General features: G+C 41.6%; 1 protein-coding gene across 2 annotated transcripts in view; it reads left to right on the forward strand.

Annotated features, from left to right (window-relative positions):
* The window catches only part of LOC137326164 (spermatogenesis-associated protein 7-like), an 82,150-nt gene that overhangs the window by 19,400 nt on the left and 36,643 nt on the right, over positions 1 to 26,107 (forward strand). For both annotated transcript variants that reach the window (XM_067991038.1, XM_067991039.1), the window contains 3 exons: positions 5,600 to 5,724; positions 16,484 to 16,956; positions 21,082 to 21,142. In XM_067991038.1, coding sequence (XP_067847139.1) covers positions 5,600 to 5,724; positions 16,484 to 16,956; positions 21,082 to 21,142 — 659 coding nt within the window. The remainder of the gene's footprint in view (positions 1 to 5,599; positions 5,725 to 16,483; positions 16,957 to 21,081; positions 21,143 to 26,107) is intronic.

Genomic DNA, 26,107 nt, shown 5'->3' on the forward strand with positions numbered 1-26,107 from the left:
TCCCTCCCTATCTCTGTAATGTCTTCCAGCCCTATAGCCCTCTGAGACCAGAGCGTTCCTTCAACTCCAGCCTCCTATGCATCCACCTCTCCTCCTTTAAGACCCTTCTTAAAACCTACCTCTTTGACCAAGCTTTTAGTCACCCTTCCTAATATATCTTTCTTTGGCTCAGTATCAATTTTTGTCTGATTACACTTCTGTGAAGCACCTTGGGATGTTTTCCTATGTTGACAGTGCTATATAAATGCAAGTTGTTATTGCTTAACATTGGAGCTACAAATTTCAGGCCTCACCCAAACATTAGTCTCCCCTACACTACAGAAAAAAATGAATCTGCAATTTTTGCTTTTAAAAAGTGCAGTATATGTGTGAATTAACATGGTATAATGGAGACTATTATTTGGAAATATCTCAAATTGTTTCAGAAAACCCTGATTAATTATTGCCAGAAACTTATTTACCACTTAATTCAGGATTTGATGGTACATTCTTACTACTAAAACCGTTTACTAAAATATAGTTTAAAAAAATTAAATAAATGTAAGATAAACTGTTCCAAGAGCTATGTTGGATATGGTAAAGGAAATAATGGTTGCAGAATTTCATTGGCAGAAGTGTATTAATAGTCATTTATATGCCTCAATTTTTTACTGCAAGACTTTGGTTTGGCTTTGTAACTAAACTGGCTTTATTTATCAATTTGTTACAATCACTGCCAAACTCCAGTCGATAGGTGCTCAATTTAAATACAATTACCACTTGTAACAGTGTTTATTATTCCTAATAAAATATTGCAGATCTTTGGAAATTAATTTGATGATTCATTGAATTGTCTTAAAATCTTTGCTCAAAAAAGAACCGGAGGATACAACTATTAGGAAAGACTGAGCAGATTAGGGCTCTTCTTTCTAAAAAGAGAAGACTAAGAGGAGACGTGACGGAGGCCTTTAGAATTTTGAAGGGGTTTGATGGGGTGGACACGGTGAAACTGTTTCCATTTGTCGGTGAATCCAGGACAAGGGGACATAAATATAAGATAGCCACTAACCGAACAAATGAAGAATTTAGGAGGCATTTCTTTACACTGAGAATGTGGATCTCACTGCCACATGCAGTGGTTGAAGCTGACAGTATTGACACATTTAAGGGGAGGTTTGATGCATCCAGGCCCAACAAGCTCACCTGGCCCACAGGACCTCTGCGATTGGCCGTCCCCACGCCCCCGCCCCACCCCCCCCCAAGATAGTGGTCCCCACCTACCTTTGACTCATCACCCGACCTCCGATCTCATCTTCCGATCTCTAACCTCTTCAATCAACCTCCGATCTCTGCCCAGCATCTGCCCCCCCCCCCCACCCCGATCTCCAAGTTCTGGCATCAGACCCCCCGATCTCCAAGTTCTGGCATCAGACCCCCCGATCTCCAAGTCCCAGCATCAGACCCACTGATCTCCACCTCTTGGCCCATGATCTCCTCCTCCCCCCCACAAGATGTCCTCCCTGGCCCATGATCCCTTCCTTCCTTCGATCCCTGGCAGTGGGCTGTTACTGCAGGCCTTCCTGCTCGACAGCCAGCCAGTCTGTCAATTAAGCTGGCTGACAGGCGTCAAGCCCGGAAATAAGAGTTGTTGGCTGCCAACTTACTGTCAGCGTTTCGCACCCAAAAATCTCTCCCACCGCTCTCTTCGATGGCTCGAGGTCAATATCATGCCCTATGTGTCAAGACTGTGATACGTCAGAGTTTGTGGACAGTGAGATTTTCCCGGATTGCCACATCTGCAGGAAATGTCTCTGCCTTGAGACACTTCAGCTCAGAGTCCTTGAGCTGGAGTGCAAATTAGAGGCACTCCAACACATAAGGAAGGGGGAGGAATTTTTGGATAGTTTTCTTGAGTACTGTCACACTTCAGAGGAAAGCATAGGTGCAGGAAGGGGAGAGTGGGACTATTCGTCAGCAGGGTAAGGGGAACCAAGGGGATGTAGAGGAGGAGGTCCCGCAGACACTGGTCCTATCCAACAGGTACAATGTACTTGCTACCTGTGAAGATAAGGATTCAGGCGGCGGGGTGGACAGCCAGAATGCTAACCATGGCACGGTGGAGCAGGAGGCAGTCCTTCAGAGGGAGGAACAGAATAGAAAGGTTGTAGTCTTAGGGGATTCCACCAAGAGTCCAGGAGGGTGTGATGCCTACCTGGTGCAAGGCTAAAGGATATCTCAGAGCAACTGGAGAGGAACTTGGAAAGGGAGGGGAAAGATCCAGTTGTCTTGGTTCATGTTGGGACCAGTGACATAGTGAAGAAAAGGGAGGGATCTGGTGAAAATAACATAAGTCTGAAGATAAAAGAAATAGGAGATGAGAGTAAAAGTCAGACCAAGGTAAGGAATAAGGATAATGTAAACGGTCAGGGAACAAATATAGTTATAGAACATAAGTGCAAAATGATGTTAAAAATAAAGTGAGGGGAACAATTACTAAAAACAAATTAAATTGCCTGTACAGCAATGTGCACAGCATCTGTTACAAAACGGGGGAACTAGAGACAAAAATTTGTAGCGAGGAGCCAGATGTAGAAGGGACAACTGAAAGATGACTACATAAGAAATATGTAGGCAAATCCATGAAATGAGTAAAAAAACATTGAATAATAATCATTACAACTACCCCCAAATAAACTGGCAAGGAGAGGTAGGGAAGGGGGAAACGGAGTTTTTACAGTGTGTAAAGGACTCTTCTTGGTGAGAAGCCCAACAAGTGAGGAACCACTGCTGGATCTAGTAATGAGAAATGAACCAGAGCAGATAAGAGAAGTAAGTGTAGGGAAACATCTATGCAATAGCGACCATAACATAATAAGGTTTAAAGTAATGATTGAGAAAGACATAAGTATGGCAAAGACCAAAGTAATAGATTGGAAAAAAGCTAATTTGGAGGGGATAAGAATGGATCTAGGGAAGGTAAACTGAAAAAAAAATTTTGACAGGCAGAGATAGAACAGCAGTGGGAAATATTTAAAATGGTGATCAATAGAGTTCAGGAGAAGTATATTCCTCTAAAATCAGGAACAAACTAGCCAATAATGAAACACCCTGGATGAATAAAGAGATAAGGGTAAAACTGAAACTAAAGAAAAAGGCATACTCTAAGGCATAGACAATAAAGGAGAGGATGGCAAAAGCGAATATAAAGAGGTTAGAAAAGAAGTCAAAAAATGAATTAGGAATGCAAAGAGGAACTACGAAATTAAATTATGGAATATCAAAAGAAATAGTAAAGTATTCTACAAACACATAAATAACAAAAGAAAAATCAGGATAGGGATAAGACCACTAAGGGGATGCATAGGTAATAACAGCGAAATGGCAGTAATATTGAATAATTATTTTGCCTCATTATTTACCAGGGAGACTAACAAGGTGGGCATGACATTAGAAGAAGAGATCAAAAAAGATATAAAGACATTTAAGATAGAAAGGGGGGAGATAATTGATAAACTAATCAAACTCAGATAGGATAAAACCCCTGGTCCGGATGGATTGCATCTGCGCATATTAAAAGAAGTTAGAGAAGAGATAGCAGAAGCACTATTACATATATATAAAATTAATTAGGAAGGGGAATAGTACCAGAGGACTGGCAGACAGTTATTGTTATTCCTCTATTTAGAAAGGGAGATAGAACAAGTCCAGGGAACTATAGACCAGTTAGCTTAACGTTGGTGGTAGGAAAGATAATGGAATCTTTACTGAAAGATGTAATAGAAAAACATCTAGAAACCAAAAATATAATAAAGGATAGTCAGCACGGATTTCAAAAGGAAAGGTCATTGAATTCTTTGACGAAGTAACAGAAAATGTAGATAAGGGTAATGTAGTAGATGTAATATATTTGGATTTTCAAAAGGCCTTCGATAAGGTGCCGTATTGAGACGCATAACTAAGGTCAGAGCATGTGGAGTCAGGGAACAGGTAGTGGAATGGATAGCAAGCTGGCTACAAAACAGAAAACAGAACAGGGTTTGAGAGTAGCTACTCAGACTGGCAAAAGGTGGTAAGTGGTGTTTCACAGGGATCAGTGCTGGGACCACTGTTATGCACAATTTACAGTAATGATTTAGATTTGGGAATTGGAAGTATAATTTCAAAATTTGCGGATGATACCAAATTGGGAGGTGAAGTTAATACAAAGGAAGAATGCATCAAAATGCAAGAAAACATTAATAAGCCAGCAGAATGGGCGTGCAATTGACAAATGAATTTCAATATAGATCAGTGTGAGGTGGTGCATTTTGGTAGGAAGAATAAGGAGGCCACATATTGCTTGCATACTGGGGTAGAGGAGCAAATGGATCTCAGGATACAGATATACAAATCACTAAAAGTAGCGACACAGGTTAATAAGGCCATAAAAAAGGCAAACCAAGAACTGGGGTTCATTTCTAGAGGGATAGAATTGAAAAGCAGAGAAGTTATGTGAAACTTGCATAGAACCTTGGTTAGACTACACTTGGAGTATTCTGCATAATTTTGGACTCCATGTAATAAAAAAGGTATAGAGGCAGTGGAGAAGGTGCAAAAAAGATGCACAAGGATGATACCAGAACTGAGAAGATGTACTTATCAGGAAAGGCTGAACAGGCTGGGGCTCTTTTCTCTAGAAAAGAATAGAATCATAGAATGGTTACGGCACATAAGGAGGTCATTCAGCCCATCGAGCCTGCGCCGGAGAAGGCTGAGGGGTGACCTAATAGAGAACTTTAAGATAATGAAACTGTTTGATAGGGTAGATGTGGAGAAAATGTTTCCACTTGTGGGAGAATCCAAAACTAGAGGTCATAAATATAAGATAGTCACTAATAAATTCAATAGTGAATTCAAGAGAAAGTTTTTTACCCAAGGAGTGGTAAGAATGTGGAACTCACTACCTCGAGGAGTAGTTGAGGCAAATAGAATAAATTAATTTAAAGGGAAGCTAGATAAGCGCATGAGGGAGAAAGGAATAGACGGTTATGGTGATAGGGTTAGATGAAGTAGGGAGGAGGAGGCGCATGTGGAGCATAAATGCCGACATAGACCAGTTGGGCCGAATGGCCTGTTTCTGTGCTTTAGACTGTATATAACTCGATGAATCCAGAATATTTGATTGGTTTATAGCGGCTGATCTGAAATGTTTAAATATTTTGAGGAAAATAGGGATGCTGGGCCATTCTGTTTTTGAAATTGGAATGTGCAGAAGTAAATTATGCCCTCGCAGTTTATAGCAACATATTAAACACTGCACCTCAGGCGATCTGTGCATGCCTTCACATATACAGTGGTGCTCTTGAGTTTCGGTGGAAATCAGACTACTCAGTATGTGTGGTCCGTTTCCCTGTCTGCGCACATTTAAGTTTGTTTACTGGTGCAAATGTGATGTCATAACATTCATTGCCATTGTCACTGTGATGGTTGCAGCTGTTACACTGGAGCCATCAAAACATTTGGCTTACTCAATATTTCGGATTGTACTCTGAATTTACATTTCTATCAGGCATATTTGGAGTGAAAATGTAAATATAGCAAAGCAACAAACTGATCCTAAATTGTTTCTTTTGTTCTTAAGACAATGACCAGCTGCAGAGGCAAAATCTACAAACTAAGTACCAAAAGGGATTGATCTCTGCCAGGTCAGAATCTTGGTCTAGCTCTGGTAACAGTGGAAGATTAACTTCTACAGAACCTATCCAGGTATGTTTACTGATGATGAATGTGAATTAATCCTACAGAGTAATGAAATACTGTTTACAGGTCAATAGACATCCATATACCATTCCTGTTTTTCCTTTTGTGTTTTTCAACACAGACCCCCCTCGAGTTTGCCAAAATCTGTTTGCATAATAAATCAGTAGTTGAAAGTTGGAAGGCAGGTTGATTTAGTAAAACAAAAAAAAACAAAGAAAAGGATCCTGAGCAGTTTTGTCCCAATTTATAATAGCTTTGCTGTGGTGCTGTTGTCCCACAGCCTCATCCCACCCTACCTTTTCAACCTCCTCCAGTTTTGTGGTCCAGTCCATGCCCCTTGGTTATATAACTCCAGCTTCCTGTGCATCCCACTCTTCCACTCCTCCACTGGTGGTATAACATTCAGTTCTACTTTCTGGAACTCCCTTGCTTAATCCCTTTGACTTGCTACATCTCTCCCTGACTTTAAAGCCTATCTTTCAACCTCACTTTTGAACAGCAACAACCTTTATAGTACTTGTAACATAGAGAAACATCCCAAAGTGTTTCACAAGTAGGTGTAAGAAAACAAAAGCCCAGACAGAAAGGCAAAGATAAATAGGGATGAATAAAGACTTGGTTGAAGAGCTGGGTGTTGAGAATGTTTTTAAAGATGGAGGAAGAGGTAATAAGCAGAGAAGTTCTGGGAGGGAGTTCCAATAAGTAGGACTAAGGCAGCCGTAGGCTCTTGGTGGGAAGAAGTGGGGATGGGAGGGGGGTGCACTTAAGGCCAAAATCAGAGGAGTGTAGCTTTTGGGAGTGGATATAGGGCTAGAGGAAATTGCAGAGAAAGGGTAGGGCAAGGCCATGGAGATATTTGTAGACAGGGATTTTAAATTGAATACGTTGGGGGTGGAGAGCCATTGTAGATGTCAAAGGATAAAGGTGATGGGCGAGCAGTACTTAGTGTGGGGCAGGATATGCACAGCAGACCTTTGGTACCTTTTTCTATGTTTAAGGTTCTGTATAAATGTAAGTTGTTGTTGTTGGAGGAAGATGGGAGGCCAGCAAGGAAAGCATTGGTGTAGTTACGTGTGGAGGACTTGCATAAGACATGCATAAGAGTTTCAGGGGCAGAGGGGCTGAGATGGGCAATATTGTACTGCGGAAATGGGCTTGGTGAGGGATGGGATATGGGGTTTAAAACTCATCTCAGAATTGAACAAGACATCAAGATTGCGAATATCTCATTCAGCCTGATAGAGTGGCTGGCAAGGAGATGGAGTTAGTGGCAAGGGGATGCAGGTTGTGGTGGGGGCCAAAGACGAAGGCTTCAATCTTCCTGTTATTGAATTGGAGAAAGTTCAGGTCTTGATGTTAGATATACAATCTGATAGCACTGAGGCAATTGAGAGGTCAAGAAAAGTGGTGGAGAGCAGAGTTGGGTATCATCAATGCACATGGGAAAGCTGATCCTTCATAACTCAGTGCTCTCAGGCCAGGGATCATTTTGTTGCCCTTCTTGCATACTCTTCAGAGCAAAAATGCCCTGCCTGAAGTGGGGGGGTGGGGGGGGAGGGAACAAAAAATGGACACTGTACTCCCAATTAGGTCTTAGCAAAGTCTTATATTGTGGTCCTAGTTTTTTAATGAATGGTCTGAGCAATACACACAGGGCCCTTTTTTCCTTGGCTGTGGCTTCCTGACATTGCATTTGGACTATCAGAGAGGGTTCAATGATGTTACCATATCCCTTTACTCCCCCTTTCCTTCAACCACCTACCTAACTTATTGTTAAATGTTGTGCATTCCACATCTCACAACCTTCTGTGTAAAACATTTCTCCTGATCTGTCCTAAATTTCTTACATTTAATCTTGTATCTATATCCCGTCATTCTAGACCCCTCAGACGCAACCTGTTTCTATCTACAGTATTCCATCCTTTCATAATTTTGGACATCTCCATGAAATCATCCCATAATCTCCTCTGCTCTAATGAAAACAGCCCCAATTTTTCAAGTCTTTCTTTCTATTGTATTGTATTTCATCATACCAGGGGGCATCCTAGTGAATCTGTGCTGTACCCTCTATTGTGTCAACATCCTTCCCATACTTTGGGAGCCCAAAACCACCCGCAATACTCCAGCTGTGCTCGTATTAAGATTTTATGTAGATTTGGCATTACATCTCGACTTTTATAGATAAAGGCCTTGCAAGAAAACCCAGAATTGCATTAGCATTTTTAATTACCTTATCCATTTGATGTGCTACTTTTAATATCTTGTGGACCTAAACCCCAAATCTCTTTGCTCTTCCACATTACCCAGCCTTCCCTCAGTCATAGTGTAATTATTACTTTTTTTTTACCAAACTGTACCATCGCACATTTACTGACATTGAATTCCATCTGCCTCTTTTTTTGCCCATCCACCATCTTATCAATATCCTCTTGCAGCTTCCTTTGGTCCTCAGAACTATTTACTGTGCCTCCTATTTGGTATTGTCTGAAAATTTGGATACCACTCCCTCTAGCCCTATATCCAAATTTTTGATGTACAGTAAATAGAAGCAATTCCAGAACAGAACCCCTGTGGCATATCGCTAGCCACTCTCAACCACTCTGAGAAACTGCCCTTAACTCTGATTTTCCGTTTCTTCCCCTCTAACCAGTTTTTAATCCAATTTGCTACCCACCCCCTAATTCCATACCCTTTAATATTCTCCAATGGTCTCCTGTGTGGTACCTTGTCAAAGGCTGTCTGAAAGTCCATGTACACCACATCCAAAGCATTTCCCCCATCCACCATATCTGTCACTTCCTCAAAGAACTCAGCTTTGTCAAGCATGATCTTCCTTTCTGAAATCCATGTCGGCTGCTTCTAATTATTTTCTTTTCATCTACATATTTAGTAATTTCTTCTTTAATTAAAGATTCCAAAATTTTCCTACCACTGACGAGACTTGTAATTACTTAGGTTAGTTCTGACTCCCATTTTGAAAATTGGTATTACATTGGTCGGTCTCTGTCCTGTGGCACATACCAACTCTCAATAGAACACGGTCTCCGCTATTTCTTTCCGCACTTCCCTCAGGACCATTGGATATATCCCATCAGGTCCCAGCACTGTGTCTTCCTTTAGCCTAACTAACTTCTCTTAATATTTTTCTTTTATTTATTATAATATTACTCATCCCGTAGGATGAAAGCTAACAAACTCCATTGTCCTGTAATAGCTTCCCGAAAAATACCACTCAAGTTTATGCAGTAACGCAGCTTAATCCCAGGTCTTCCGCTGAAAAGTGTTTTTTCCACATTCAGAGGACAATATAAATGCTGCTAGCTTTACTTGTTTGTTTTCGTTTTTATTGTTTTTGGACCCGTGGACCCTGCCCTGCTGCTACATTTAGACCTGCAAAATCCCCTGTGATCCACATCTGTCATTCTTCCCCACTGCTGTCCAGGGCCTCTGTCTCCATTACTGGCAGACCCCAGTACCAGCCTTCCGCTCTCATTCTACAAGACCCTGGGACACTTCCACAATTCTGCCAGGGGCCTTACTATTGCTTTGAGTCTTCCAAGTACTCACTCCTCAGTGCTGTGTGACCATGGTTATTCCTCCCAGCACTTCCTGACCCTGACACCCCTCCTAATCCATCCAGATCCCTGAGTGCTACCAGATTGTGGGATCACTGACACATCCTAGGCTCCTCTTCAGTGTTCTGGACCCCATCACCCTCCCAATGTTGACACTTCCTAGGACCCTCTACCCCATCCTCCGGGATGCTCCCAAATGACTGCCAAATTCTGCCCCTCCCTCACTGCTGTAAATCTGTGGAATCCCCTACTACTACCAGACACCAAGAAGCACCCACTAAATCAAAGCCCACTTTGTAACCCACTGGTACTAACAAACCTAAGCTTCCTCCTCCCAGTACTTCCAGGGTGCAGGACTTCTCTCCACTGACCAGACCTGACACTCCATCCGTGCACACTAGGCACCCCCACCTCGAGTTCTGATGCCCTCCTTCTCACTACTACCACTGCAAGACCCAAGAATCCTCCAGTAAACCAAACCCCAATTTCCACTTCTAGTACCGCCATGCTCCAGAAACTTTTCCAGTGCTACCAAAGGCCAGAACCCCATGCATGCTGCTAAACCTCTTAACCCCTTCTTCTCCACTACTCCTAAATCCCACATATCTTTCTCTAATCCACTATATGTTGCCTACCATCTCCGCATGTATCCTGAGCTTTAAAAAAAGAATGCGATGAAAATTAAATATAAAGGTAAATGAACATGTAATAGTAATCAGGGCCACTCATTTAAAGTTTTCACAGAAAAATGGACAAAGTCCTGAAATTCGATCCCCACAACACCAGTAAAATCCATGAGTACCATGTAATAAAAATACAATTTAACTTCAGTAATTGTAAATCATATACTGTGTGTTACATGGCATAATGCCCCTATTGTTATAAAACAGCGATGTAACAAAAATGAAACATTTTTATCTAACTTCAGCTTAGTAGTAGTTCTTTTAGTTCAACAACAATAAAAACAACTTGCATTTATGTAGCAACTTTAACAAAAAAAAACACCCTAAGGTGCTAAACAGAGGCATAAGGAAAATAATGAATGCCAAGCCAAAGGAGGTAGAAGGTGGGATGACCATAAATGTCAAAGAGGTAGGTTTTAAGGAGGGTCTTAAAGGAAGAGAGGAGTAGAGGAAAGGATTAGGGGAGGAATTCCAGAGCATGGCACCTAGGCAGTTTAGGGATGGTCACCAGTGATGGGATGAAGGGGGGGATGCGCAAGAGGCCAGAGTCAAAGGAACAGATGAGCTGGAGAAGCTTACAGTGATAGGATTTGGTGTGGGGGGCGGGGGGGGTGCGGGGGCAAGGCCATAAAGGTATTTAAACACAAGGTTGAGAATGATAAATTTCAGATGTTGGGGGAACTGGAACCCTCCAATATACCAGCAAACAAAGGGATGATGGGCGAGTGGGAGTTGGTGCAGGATAGGATACTGAGAGCGAAGATTTGGGATGTGCTGAAGTTTACGGAGGGTGGAGGTTGTGGGACTAGCCAGCAGATCATTGGAATAGTTGATTCTGGAGGTAACAAAGATATGGATGAGCATTTCAGTAGCATATGGGCTGAGGAAGGATTGGGGACGGGTGATGTTACAGAAGTGAAAGTAGCCAGTCTTTATGATGAAGAGGACATGTGGTTGGAAGCTTAGATGATGGTTGTTTAGGATGCTGAGGTTGTGAACAGTCTGGTTCAGCCTGTGGTAGTGGCCAGAGAAGGGGTTTAGTCGGTGATGAGGGTATGGAGTTTGTGGTGGGAGCTGGAGCTGAAAATTTTGGTGTTCCTAATGTTTATTTGGAGTGAATTGCAACTCATCCAAGACCAGATGTTAGGTAAGCAGTCTGACAGAGATGGTGGAGGGCTTGCAAGAGGTGGTGGAGGGATAGAGCTGCAAGTCATCAGTGTGCATGTGGAAGGTAGTCCCATGTCTGCAGATGATGTCACCAATCTCCTCTCTACTGTCCTTTTGCCCCCACGACCTCTCCCTCCATCTCCCATCTGAAATAAAGGTGTTCTGTTCATTTCCTGCACAGCTATCAACATTTATTTGGATAGTAGAGCCAGGTAAAATACTTTTGAGACCATAGGCAATTTAGCATCACGTATGAGAGTAGTTTAAAATACAAAAGCCAAAATATCTAAATTAAGAATGGCAGGAAAGAGCCAAAGACATAACACATGGCATAATACTCCTATTGTTAGAAGACAGGGAATCCTCTCACTCACCATGAACTGTGTCTGCAACAACTCAAGACATGAACAGGCAGCTAAATTGACGTTGGGTCCAAAATTGAGCAAGGAGCAGCATAACTCAATGCCATGAAAAACTGGTAGTGGTGCTGCCAAAACCTAAGAACATAGTATGAGAAAAAGTCCAATCAGCCTTGCTCCTTTCATAGACCATGTACAATCTACCCTATCTTAGAATCTACCCCATCCATTTAATCTCTTGAGGGACAGTCCTGCATAAATTCCCCCCCCCATTCCAATCCTTGCTGATTTGTGTTTCTAACTACTATAGACCCAGAGAATGGTATTCTTTGTGGTGAATGTGATGTCCTTTTCTCATACTTTCTGGTATAACTATTGCTATTTAATAATCAGTTTAGATACACTGCACAGGATTTTCACTGGTTGGAGAAGTATTATGTTTTCGTTTATGAAACCTGAGAATGGATTTAAAATTGGCAATAAATAATTTATTTTCCCTTTCTGACATCAGGAGAAGGTTGCCACATTCAGTAACCTTTTTTTTAGACTATATATTTCTCTCTTCCAGCAGACTTGCTCAATTAAAACCCTGAGGGGTCAAATTTACTTGACCATTCTGCCAGCCTCTTGCGTAACTCCAGTGGGAGTTCAGCAGAATGTCTCAGACCTGGATATGCTTGAAAATGTCTGAGACCTGGATATGCTTGAAAATGTCTGGAGGTTGGTCTGCCTAGAGAGATGAGGTGTATCAGACTTCATGAGGGTGCAAGTGGGCCCCATGGGGTCGAGGACAAGGAAATGGACCAGAATGATGGAAAATTGGCCCCTGGTTAAGGGAACACAGAAGAGGTTTCTCTGGGCACCAGCCTCCTGGGATGGCAGCCAGGTGCCAGAGGGCACCTGAGTTGTGCTCGTAATGACATGGTGCCCTCTGGCAGATGAGGTGCTCTCCTGCTGACTCCGCAAACTTTGTCGGGGTCAGTACTGGAGGGCACTGACGGGTATGATTCTGGCGTAACCAATCAGGATTGCATCCCATGCATTTTCAGGGCTTTGTTTTTATTTTACATTAAACCACTCATCAGTTTTAATTCTGTATTATCTACTATATATTGAATACAGTGAGCGACCGCAACATTCAAATGCTATTGTGCTTGTAAGTGGCACAGTGAGCCCATTTTTGTCTGATTATACTTCTGTGAAGCTCCTTGGGATGTTTTTCTACATTAAAGGAACTGTATAAAGGCAAGTTGTTGTTGGTGTGAGTGTCACGTTACATGCCTTATTAACTTAAGTGGGACTTCCCTTCATGTCATGTGATAGGCTCTCATGATCTCTCTTTAGCATCCATACATTCAAAATTGGCATGTATTTTGAGAATCCTTCATGATCTTCCTATTTGTAAGCTCCGATATCATTTCTTTACTGCCCCATTCTCCAATTTCCTTAAAAGAGGCCTCTCTTCCCAATCATGCCCTGATACTGTTGAATCCTTTACTTTTACCTAAGCATAGGAAGAAAATCAATCTCCTGTCAGGAAAGTTTTTTTTTTAATCGATTGGTACCAACAAGTCAGTGGTATTCCCAAGTCCTGAACACAGTCACAAGCTGCATGAGTTACACAGAATGTTTCCTTTGAGGTAGCTTATAAACTGGTAATGGTCAGGAGTAACGTACGGTGTCATCCAGCAGCTCCTGAAGTTTTGTTCCATTTATAATTTTGTTCCACTCTTCTAGGCCACAAACCCATTCTGTACGTAGGCTGACAGCATCTGGGTCTACCTCTCCACCACTTTTTTTGATCCCTCTACTGTCTGTGTTGTCAGACTGCTTGTCCAACATCATTCTTGGATGAATGCAATTTCCTCCAGTTAAACATTGGAAAGACCAAAGCCATTGTCTTCAGCCCCTGCCACAAAATCTGTACACTTCTTACTAATTCCATCTTTCTTCTTGGCCATTGTCTCAGGGTGAAACAGACTGTTTGCAGTCTTGGTGTCTTTTTCAACCCCAAGTTGAGTTTCTGACCTCATATCCTTTCTATCACGAAGACTGCCTACTTTCACCTCTGTAACATCGCCTGCCTCTGCCCCTACCTCACCCTATCTGCTGCTAAAACCCATATCTTTTTCATCTCCAAACACGACTAATCCAATGCTCTCCTATCCTCCACCTTCCATAAACTTCAGCTCATCCAAAACTCTACTCCCGTACCTTATCCCGCTCACCCATCACCCCTATCCTCGCTGACATACATTGGCTCCAGGTCATCCAATTTAAAATTCTCTTCCTCATGTTTAAATCCATTCATGGCCTTACCCATCCCTACTTCTGTAACCTTCTCCAGCCCTACAACTCCAACTTCCTAGAACTCCGTTCCTCTGACTCTGGTTCATGCATTCCCCCTCCCTTTGCCCCAGCATTGCCAGCTGTAGCTTCAGCCATCTAGACCCAATGTTCTGGAATTGCCTCGCTAAACCCCCACCTCTCTACCTCACTGTCCTTCTTCAAGACCCTCCTTAAAACCCATTGTTTTGACCAAGCTCTTGATCACAAGAAGGAGCTATTAGGAGGGGTGACCAAAACCTTGGTCAAAGAAGTGGGTGTCCATTTTTTGGTTATGCCTCTGTGAAGCAGCTTGGGCCATTTTTCTATGTTAAAAGTGCTATACCTATGTTGTCCAATAGAAATCGCTGATTAGCCGCATGTTTGGCTGCAGCGACACTGTTTTAGCCACATACATTAATTGTAGTAGGTATATATACTTGTGTATATTTAGTTAACAAACATCTACCACCATTCAGTAGGAAAGCTTGCAGTCTTTCTCTTTTACCAAAGTTTTCAATTTCTAGGTTTTTGACCAGCAGTTTTCAGTGGTACTTTGATTTCATCAGAGTGATTGCTGAGAATGTTGTTTCGCACAACGAGACCCCCACACCTGTCCCCGCTCACCATCTTTCAAAAAGAATCCAAATTGCACTAATAGTCATTTTGAATACTTAAAAAAAAGTAAGTCTTTTGCTCACGAGTTGGACAACAATTTATTTTCCTGAATGAAAAATTCTTCAGTAGGACTTTCATCAGTTAACACCCTTTTCAGCATTGGGTAGTGCCTCAGTTGACTTAGAGCATACTTCGGTTGATCCAAGTAGCAAATTCAAATTTTATACATCCCTCTGGGCATTTTCTGTAACAAATAATCATTAGAAGTGTCTATTTTTTCCTTGCCCACAACTTCAAAGAGTGAACAACCTGTTCACATTTGTTGAAGAGCTTATAATAAATGCCAAAAATACGTGAAAGTTGATTCTCAACCAAAGGATAGCATTGCTCAATCTCCCTTCATTGAATGGGATTGCATTTGTCCAGAGCACTTGTGACTGGATATCAGATGACCAGCTAGTGTCATGGCCTTTGATTTTGGTTGGTGCCTGAGCAATCCTTACATGTGCACCTCTTCCAAAATCCTTGAGGGTATAGGTGTCCATGCTAGCTTAATATCTGTGCTAGCTTAATATCCATCTAGCTTAATATCCACATGTTGACGATTACTGCTGTCAGAAGAATGTGTGCCACAATCCTTTCTGTCCCAGAGTTCTCTATGGTTGTTATTGATGTTCCTTATACCAGCTACAAAACGTTGATGAACACCTTACCCTGGAGGGCTGTGGATGCTCGGTCGTTGAGTATATTCAAGACTGAGATCGATAAATTTTTGGACTCTAAGGGAATCAAGGGATATGGGGATCGGGCGGGAAAGTGGAGTTGAGGTTGAAGATCAGCCATGATCTTATTGAATGGCCTATTCCTGCTCCTATTTCTTATGTTCTTATGTTTTTATCTTAGCACTGACTGAAATCTTACTGAACATTTAAGATGACAGTGTTGTCTCTTCCTCTCATCACCAGATAGTTTATAGTGTCAGTCTTATTTAATATCAAACCACTGAGGTAGCATCAGATTTAAATCATCTAGCCTCAGCTAATGACTCCTTTCCAATTAAAACTTTTCTTTGGTAACCTTTTGAGTCAAAATTGGTGATTATAAAGGATCGTACGTACATCCCAGGTAGCTCTACTGGTTGAGCCTGTTGAGTGTCTCATGTTAACGTCAGTACCTAATGAACCAGCAGCATCAGTGACTACTGCCTAGGTATAGCTGTTGGTTAGCTTTCATTGTCACTGTCGGAACCCTTAATTCTCAATTAGAATTCGAGGATCCTCTATATGAAGACATCATCAAACATTATCCTGTGAAATTCACATTCTTGTGTTGCCATTTTGGTTAGATGACTTTCAGATGCTCCATTGTATATGAGAGACCCTATAATGTTGCCCATAGGAGCCATGCACAAGGCATCTTCTAATGAGGGTTGTATATCAGAAGGTTTTATTGTATAGGGTCTGTACAGGTAATGGACTCATAAATAGTTTCTTGTATCATAAGTGTCAACCGTGGCTCAGTTGGTAGCACTCTCACCTCTGAGTCAGAAGGTTACAGGTTCAAGTCCCACTCCAAAGACTTGAGCACAAAATCTAGACTGATACAACCAGTGCAGTACTGAGGGAGCGCTGCAATGTCAGAGGAGCCATCCTTCAGAGTAGACATTAAACCGAGGCCCCGTCTACCCTCTCAGGTGGACGTAAAACATCCATGGCACTATTTTGAAGAAGAGCAGAGGTATTCTGGCCAACATTTATCCTTAACCAACATCACTAAAACAGATTATCTAGTCATTATCACATTGCTGTTTGTGGGACCTTGCTGTGCGCAAATTGGCTGCCATGTTTCCTACATTACAACAGTGACCACATTTCAAAAGTACTTCATTGGCTATAAAGCGCTTTGGGATGTCCTGAGATCGTGAAAGGCTCTATATAAATGCAAGTCTTTCTTTTTTCTTCATAACTTGTTCCAGTGGGGAACTACTTTATAAATAACATTTTCACACGCTCAATATCTTTTCATTTATTGTTCACAGAATCCGTCCATACCACAACACAATGACACTACCAGAGATTTAGCAAATGGTTGCGTGACTCCTGACCGAACCTTTGTCTCTTCCCAAGGGAAGTTTTCAGTGTTGCCTTCAACTGCCAATATTGATAAGGAAACTACTCAGAAAACACTCAATAGGTGCCACTCAGACCTGAGCTCCAGGATGTCTTCATCTCCCAGGCAACGTTACAGAACTTTCTGCAGTTCATCAGCTAGCCTTGCAAATAGCCAGCGTTGTTACAGATTATTTCAGGATGCACATCAAAAAACATATAATGGTGATGTTTTGGAGAAACATGCTCACTATTTTACAAATGGTCAACGATTCACTCCACGTATTCTGAAAAAAGAAGCTCAGTCTTCTCTGTCCCATTACAGGTATTATACTCCTGTAAAGAAGAAAAAACTTCCACAAAAGAAACTAGTGACTCAAGAAACACAGACCGATTTGAACAGGTATTGTGAATTCCTGCGAACTGATCGTATTTTTGCCTTGTGTTTCCAGAATTATTGCTACATAGAATGTCAATTACTTTAACTCTGTAAAGTACTACTGTATGTTAAAGGGTTTGGTTTCATGCTGTGTAAATTTAGTTATATTTATAATAAGTCTGTGTAAACTAAGTAATTTCTCTTGGGAGAAATATTTTCAAGCTAAAGTACTAGAAAAGTGCTAGAAAGAGCGCACAAATAAAAGTTGAGAATCATTTTGCCCTGAGTGGAGATTCTGTCCCTTTTGCCAGAAAACAAGCAGCATCATAGAGACTGACTGTGTATGGTCCTTATTTTGAAAAAAATCTGCCTGGATTACATGTCCAGTGAATACCTCCTGCCAGCTACCATTAAAATAAGTAGGGAAGGATTTCCTTCCCAATTCTGAATTTTGATTCTAGTGTTTAAACACAACTTAAGATTCTATTTCCATTTAGGACTCAAGTTGGTTACTAAGCTTGCATTCCTGAACCAGCAATGGAAAAAATGGAGTGAGGAGAGGTTTCAACTGGGATACATCCCAGCTCTAATGATATAATTGTAACTTGCACTAGATAAAATGGATCTAAGATATAGTTGCTTATCAAACGTGAAGAGTTGCCTCCCTGCATGAAGGGTTATGTCCCTCAGTATAAACTTAAACACAATTTTACAGCCCCCAACTAATGTCATTTGCAGGATTGAGGGAAAGGTTGCAAATTCACTCCAACCTTATTATAAAAAATGAGTCGAGCTACTACAGAAATTTTAAAATTCAACTCTCAATAGCTATATATTCGGATTAGTGCAAAATTTACAGATGCTCTAACTGAATGCACCAATAATATTGTGCAAATCTAGTTACTCAGATTTTAGTTCTAAATAAAATCTATACTTTCTGATGACTTGAACTGAGTTCTGTAGTAGCTTGATTAGATTAGAATTAGGTTTCAGCTTCAATTACCGCTTGTTTTCTACCTCATGGTACGCTCTAAATTATGTAGTGGACAGTGATTTTCTCGTCATCAGCGTTTGTATTATTTCTGATGATATACACAGGAAGGACATTGAGTATGGCTATTTGAAAACAATAATTTGGTGAGGTTTTGTTCATCCAGGTAAAAGGTTATTAGTCTTGAATAATGGAACTTTTTTCTTCTTTTTGCATCTAGTACTGCATAGATTAAACTCCTTTACACTATCCACAAAATACACCTAATCTTGACCTCACCAGTATGACATTTCAGTTTCTTGCCCAATTGTTCTAGTTGCCTATTAGTGAAATTGCAAAATTAGTGACTGTCTTGGATGATAAGACCATAAGACCATAAGAGATAGGAGCAGGAGTAGACCATTTGGCCCCTCGAGCCTGCTCCGCCATTCATTGAGATCATGGCTGATCTGATTTTTACCTCAACTTCACTTTCCCGCCTTTTCCCCATATCCTTTGACTCCCTTGCTGATCAAAAATTTGTCTAACTCAGCCTTGAATGTATTCAATGACTCAGCCTCCACAGTTTTTTGGGGTAAAGAATTCCAAAGATTCACGACCCTCTGGGAGAAGAAATTCCTCCTCATTTCCGTTCTGAGAATATGCCTCCGAGTTTTAGATTCCCCCATGAAAGGTAACATCCTCTCAGCATCTACCCTATCGAGTCCCCTCAGAATCTTGTATGTTTCAATAAGGTCTCCTCTCATTCTTATAAACTCCAAAGAGTATAGACCCAACCTGTTCAATCTTTCCTCATAAGACAACCCTTCCATACCCGGAATCAACCTAGTGAACCTTCTGTGAACTGCCTCCAATACAAGTATGTCCTTCCTTAAATAAGGGCACCAGAACTGTACTCAGTACTCCAGGTGTGGTCTCACCAGCAACCTGTACAGTTGTAGCATGACTTCCCTGCTTTTATAGTTCATCCCCCTAGAAATAAAGGCCAATATTCCGTTTGCCTTCCGGATTACTTGCTGCACCTGTGTGTTGACTTTTTGTAAACAATTTTACAACACCAAGTTATAGTCCAGCAATTTTATTTTAAATTCACAAGCTTTCGGAGGCTTCCCCCTTCGTCAGGTGAACGATGTGATTCACATCGTTCACCTGACGAAGGGGGAAGCCTCCGAAAGCTTGTGAATTTAAAATAAAATTGCTGGACTATAACTTGGTGTTGTAAAATTGTTTACAATTGTCAACCCCAGTCCATCACCGGCATCTCCACATCTTGACTTTTTGTGTTTCATGTACAAGGACACCCAGATCCCTCTGTACCGCAGCATTTTGTAGTATTTCTCTATTCAAATAATATTTTGCTTTTTTATTTTTCCTCCCAAAGTGGACGACTTCACATTTTCCCACATTATATTACATCTGCCAAATTTTTGCCCATTCACTTAACCTGTCAATGTCCCTTTGCAGACACTTTGTGCCCTCATCGCAACTTGCTTTTCCACCTATCTTTGTATCATCAGCAAATTTGGCCACAAGACACTCCAAATCATTGATATATATTGTAAATAGTTGAGGCCACAGCACTGATCCCTGCGGCACTCCACTAGTTACAGATTGCCATTTTGAAAATGACCCTTTTATCCCAACTCTTTGTTTTCTGTTAGTTAGCCAATCCTCTATCCATGCCAGTATGTTACCCCCAACACCATGAGCTCTTATGTTGTGCAGTAATCTTTTATGTGGCACCTTATCGAATGCCTTTTGGAAATCCAAATATACTGCATCCAATGGTTCTCCTTTATCCACCCTGCCCGTTACTTCCTCAAAGAACTCTAATAAATTTGTCAGACATGATTTCCCCTTCATAAAACCATGTTGACTCTCCTTGATTGTATTATGAGTCTCCAAATGTCCTGCTACTACTTCCTTAAAAATGAATTCTAGCATTTTCGCAATGACAGATGTTAAGCTAACTGGTCTATAGTTACCTGCTTTCTGTCTCACTCCCTTCTTGAATAGTTCGCGGTTTTCCAATCTGCTGGGACCTTTCCAGAATCTAGTGAATTCTGGAAGATTACAACCAATGCATCCACTATCTCTGTAGCCACTTCCTTTAAGACCCTCGGATGCAAGCCATCAGGTCCAGGGGACTTGTCAGCCTTTAGACCCATTAGTTTACCTAGTACTTTTTCTCTAGTGATAGTGATTGTTTTTAGTTCCTCCCTTCCCTTTCCCCCTTGATTTTCTACTATTATTGGTGTTTTCTACTGTGAAGACAGATACAAAATATCTGTTCAATTCCTCTGCCATTTCCTTGTTTTCCTTTATTATTTTCCCAGTCTCATCCTCTAAGGGACCAATGTTTACTTTAGCTACCCTCTTCCTTTTTATATACTTGTAGAAGCTTTTACTATGAGTTTCTTTATTTCTTGCTAGTTTACTCTCATAATTTATTTTCTCCCTCTTTATTATTCTTTTAGTCATCCTTTGCTTGTTTTTAAAGTTTTCCCAATCTTCGGGCTTACCAGTAATCTTTGCCATGTTGTATGTTTTTTCTTTTAACCTGATACCATCCTTGACTTCCTTAGTTAGCCATGGTTGGTTCACCCTTTTTTTGGAGTCTTTCCTCCTCACAGGGATATATTTTTGTTGCGAGTCATAAAATATCTTTTTAAATGTTTGCCACTGCTTATCCACCATCATACCATCTAATCTGTTTACCCAATCCACTTTAGCCAATTCCGCCCTCATTCCTTTATAATTGCCCTTATTTAAGTTTAATACAGTAGTTTCAGACCCAAGATCCTCGCTTTCAAACTGGATGTGAAATTCTATCATGTTATGCCTGACTTTAGGCTGTAGAATTGATCTGGAACAAAACTATTAAACATTTAGGAACCTGACAACTGGCAGAGAGAGATTTTCAAACCTAAATTTCAGAGATCAAAAGAAGAGAGTTCTAATCCATTCTGTCATCCTGTTGCATATGTTTTATGTAATATAACCTTCTTAAAATAATCTTGAAATTATGAATATTGTAAAGTGGAATTAAGGATTTAAGGAAAATTTAGTTCTTTTTGGATAGAAATGGTATTGCAGTCTTCAAAAGGTTAAATTGATATTAAAACTGTAGTTCATAAAGTTATGTTCATAATTTTTAGCTCTCAAGATACACCTTCATTGAAGAACAAGAAGGATCGTTCACACTTGGCTTCATCGCAGGTTAGGTGATAAACAGTTCACTTCTGCTATGGGAAATCTTAAATGCTGTGCTGACAGATAAATCTTCACATTACTCAAGTGCAATGTCATAATAAGACTGAATATTCCATACACAGTATAGATGAGAAAGTATTCACACAGCCAGAGGTGAAGTTGCTATTCTTCATATTTTGAGTGAAGTTATGCTTTCTAAAATTGTAGTTTTAGAAGTTAAATGTAAATTAGTGTTTAGAAAATATATAAGGTTTCATGAACATCCTCTGATGGAGGAGCCCAGCACATGAGTGCAAAAGACAAGGCTGAAGCGTTTGCGACCATCTTCAGCCAGAAATGCCGAGTGGATGATCCATCTCGGCCTCCTCCTGAGGTTCCCCCAACCATCACAGATGCCAATATTCAGCCAATTCGATTCACTTCACGTGATATCAAGAAACAGCTGAGTGCACTTCACACAGCAAAGGCTACGGGTCCCGACAAAATCCCGGCTGTAGTGCTGAAGACCTATGCTCCAGAACTAGCCGTGCCTCTAGCCAAGCTGTTCCAATACAGCTACAACACTGGCATCTACCTGACAATGTGGAAAATTGCTCAGGTATGTCCTGTCCACAAAAAGCAGGACAAATGCAACCCGGCCAGTTACCGTCCTATCAACCTACTCTCAATCATCAGCAAAGTGATGGCAGGAATTGTCAACAGTGCTATCAAGTGGCACTTACTCACCATTAACCTGCTCACTGATGCTCAGTTTGGGTTCCACCAGGATCTCTCAGCTCCAGACCTCATTACAGTCTTGGTCCAAACATGGACAAAAGAGCTGAATTCCATGGAGAGGTGAGAGTGACTGCCCTTGATGTCAAAATAGCATTCGGCCAAGTGTGGCACCAAGGAGCCCTGGTAAAGTCAATGGGGATCGGGGGAAAACTCTTCTGTAGCTGGAGTCATCTCTAGCACAAAGGATAATGGCTGTGGTTTTTGGAGGCCAATCATCTCAGCCCCAGGACGTCGCTGCAGGAGGTCCTCGGTGCAGCATCTTAGGCCCAAATATCTTTAGCTGCTTCATCAATGACCTTCCCTCCATCATCAGGTCAGAAATGCGGCTGTTCGCTGCTGATTGCACAGTGTAGAGCTCCAGTCACAATTTCTCAGAAAATGAAGCAGTCACTGCCCGAATGCAGCAAACCTGGACAACATCCAGGCTTAGGCCATTAAATGGCAAGTTACATTCTCGCCGCACAAGTGCCAGGCAATGACCACCCACAGTAAGAGAGAGCATAACCGTCTTCCCTTGATTTTCAATCACATTACCATCGCTGAATCCCCCAGTTGTGTGCCCTGGAAAATCACGTGTGCAGGAAGTGTCGCCAATTGTTCAAACTCGATCTTAGAGTTTCTGAGCTTGAGGGGTGGCTGGCATCACTACAGTGCATACGGGAAGCTGAGAGTTTCGTGGATAGCACGTTTCAGCAGGTGGTCACCCCACAGCTACAGAGAGTTCAGGAGGCGAGGGAGTGGGTGACCACCAGGCAGATAAGGAGGAACAGACAGGTAGTGCAGGAATCCCCTGGGAGTGTGACACTCACAAACCGGTATTCAGTGTTGAATACCAGTGAGGGTGATGACACCTCGTGGAGTGCAGTCAGAAGCAAATCCACGACACCATGGGAGACTCGACTGCACGGGGGGCACAAAAAAGTGTAGAAATTCAGTTGTTAGGGGGATTCGATAGTCAGGGGGATAGACAGGCGTTTCTGCAACCGCCGACATGAGTCCTGCATGGTGTGTTGCCTCCCTGATGCCAGGATAAAGGATATCACTGAGAGGGTGCAGAACATTTTGAGGGGGGAAGGGGAACCTTGTGGTCCATGTGGGAACCAATGATATAGGAAGAAAAAGGGTTGAGGTCCTGCGGTCAGAGTTTCAGGAGCTAGGGAGGAAGTTAAAAAGCAGAACTTCAAAGATAGTAATCTCTGAATTACTCCCAGTGCCACACACCAATGAGTATAGGAATAGTAGGATAAAAAAGGTTATTGCGTAGCTGCAGAAATGTTGCAGGAGGGAGGGGTTCAGATTCCTGGGGCATTGTGACCAGTTCTGGGGCAGGATGGACCTTTACAAGCCAGACACGTTGCACCTCAACAGAGCTGGGACCAATGTCCTCGCAGGGAGGTTAACTAGTGCTGTGGGGGAGGGTTTAAACTAATTTGGCAGGGGAATGGGCACCAGAATGAAATATTAGAAAGGAGAAACAAGGTGCACAGAGGACTGGGAGCAACAAATAGCACTGGAATAAAGAATAGTTTAGAAATAGGAGGAATCAGACAGGGGGCAAATGCGAGGCAGTCGAAGATGAGTTTGGAGTGCATGTGTGTAAATGCACGTAGCGTGGTAAATAAGGTTGGTGAGCTGCAGGCACAAGTTCCCACATGGGGCTATATTAACAATAACAGAGACCTGGCTCAAAGAAGGGTAATTGGGTACTTAATATTCCTGGCTACAATGTATTCAGGAAAGATAGGGAAGGAAAGAAAGTGGAGGGGAGTGGCAGTATTGATCAAAGAAACTATTTTAGCACCGGAAAAGGAGATGTAGTTGAGGGGTCAGAGCCAGAATTTATTTGGTTAGAATTAAGGAACAAAAGAGGAGCTATTATGCTACTGGGTGTATACCATAGGCCACCAAATAGTGGGAAGGAGATAGAGGAGCAAATTTGCAGGCAAATTACAGAAAGATGCAAGAACTCTGGAGTAGTGATCACGGGGGACTTCAGTCATTCCAATATAGACTGGGATAGTAACAATATAAAGGGAAAAAAGGGGGAGGAATTCCTGAAATGTATACAAAAGAACTTTCTTGATCAGTATATTTCCAGTCCAACGAGGAAGGAAGCAGTGCTGGATCTAGTTCTGGGGAATAAAGTGGGGCAGGTGGAGCATGTTTTAGTGGGGGAGCATTTGGGGAACAGTTATCATACTATCATTAGGTTTAAAATAGTTATGGAAAAGGACAAGGAACAACCAAGTGTAAAAATACTTAACTGGAGGAGGGCTAATTTCAGTGAGCTAAAAAGGGATCTTGCCCTGTTGGATTGGAATCAAAAATTGGTAGGCAAAACAATAATTGAACAATGGAGACCTTCAGGGAGAAGATGGTTCGGGTACAGAGTAGATGCATTATGATGAGGGGGACAGGAAGGACCTCTAAAGCACCCTGGATGACTAGAGATATAGAGATTAAAATGAAACAGAAAAAGGAGGCTTATGACAAGTGTAAAGTTCATAATACATTAGAGAACCAAGCTGAATACAGAAAGCACAGAGGAGATCTAAAGAGAATAAGAGAGGCAAAGAGGGTGTATGAGAATAGATTAGTGGCTGACATAAAAGGGAACTCAAAAGTCTTTTATAAACACAAAAACAGTAAAAGAGCAGTCAAAGGAAGGGTGGGGCCAATTAGAGACATAAAAGGAGATCTTCTTTTGGAGGCAGAGGGTATGGCTGAGTTACTAAATGGATATTTTGCATTGATCTTCACCAGGGAAGAGGATGCTGCCAATGTAGCAGCAAAGGAGGAGGTAGTAGCGATATTGGATAGGATAAAAATAAATAGGAGCTACTTAAAAGGTTGGCAATACTGAAAGTAGAAAAGCCACCCAGTCCAGATGGGATGCATCCTAGCTTACTGAGGGAAATAAGGGTAGAAATTGCAAGGGCTCTGACCACAATCTTCCAGTCCTCCTTCGATATGGGGGTGGAGCCAGAGGACTAAAGGATTGCGAATGTTGCACCCCTGTTCAAAAAACGGGAGAGGGATAAACCCGGCAATTACAGGCCAGTCAGTTTAATGTCGGTGGATGGGGAAACTTTTAGAGACAATAATCCGGGACATAATTAATTGGTTCTTGGAAAAGTATGGGCTAATAAATTAAAGTCAGCACCGATTTGTTAAAGGAAAATCGTTTTGACTAACTTGATTGAGTTCTTTGATGAAAGGAGAGGGTTGATGTTGGGTATATGAACTTCCAAAAGACATTTGATAAAGTACCACATAATAGACTTGCGAGGCAAAATTAAAGGGACAGTGGCAGCATGGGTACAAAATTGGCTAAGGGACAGAAAGCAGAGTAGTGGTAAACGGTTGTTTTTCAGACTGGAGGGAAGTATACAGTGGTGTTCCCCAGGGGTTGGTATTAAGACCATTGCTCTTTTTGATATATATTAACGACCTGGACTTGGGTATGCAGGGTATAATTTCAAAGTTTGCAGATGACACGAAACTCAGGAATATAGTAAACAATATGGAGGATAGTAACAGACTTCAGGAGGACATAGACAGACTGGTGAAATGGGCAGACACATGGCAGGTGAAATTTTAGTGCCGAGAAGTGTGAAGTGATACATTTTGGTAGGAAGAATAAGAGAGGCAATATAAACCAAATTGTACAATTTTAAAAGGGGTACAGGAACAGAGAGAACTGGGGGTGGATGTACACAAATCTTTGAAGGTGGCAGGACAAGTAGAGCAGACTATTAAAAACCTAAATGGGATCCTGGGCTTTATTAATAGAGGCATAGAGTACAAAAGCAAGGAAATGTTGCTAAACCTTTATAAAACACTGGTTAGGCCTCAGCTGGAGTATTGTGTTCAATTCTGGGCACCACACTTTAGGAAGGATGTCTAGGCCTTAGAGAGGCTACAGGAGAGATTTACTAGAATGGTACCAGGGATGAGGGACTTCAGTTATGTGGAGAAACTGGGGTTGTTCTCCTTAGAGCAGAGAAGGTTAAGGGAAGATTTGATAGAGGTGTTCAAAATCATGAACAGTTTTGATAGAGTAAATAAGGAGAAACTGTTTCCAGTGGCAGAAGGGTCGGTAGCCAGAAGTCACAGAGTTAAGGTGATTGGGTAAAGAACCAGAGGCGACATGAGGAAATATTTTTTTACGCAGAGAGTTGTGATCTGGAATGT

Source organism: Heptranchias perlo, chromosome 10, assembly GCF_035084215.1.
Source record: "Heptranchias perlo isolate sHepPer1 chromosome 10, sHepPer1.hap1, whole genome shotgun sequence".
Taxonomy (NCBI): domain Eukaryota; kingdom Metazoa; phylum Chordata; class Chondrichthyes; order Hexanchiformes; family Hexanchidae; genus Heptranchias; species Heptranchias perlo.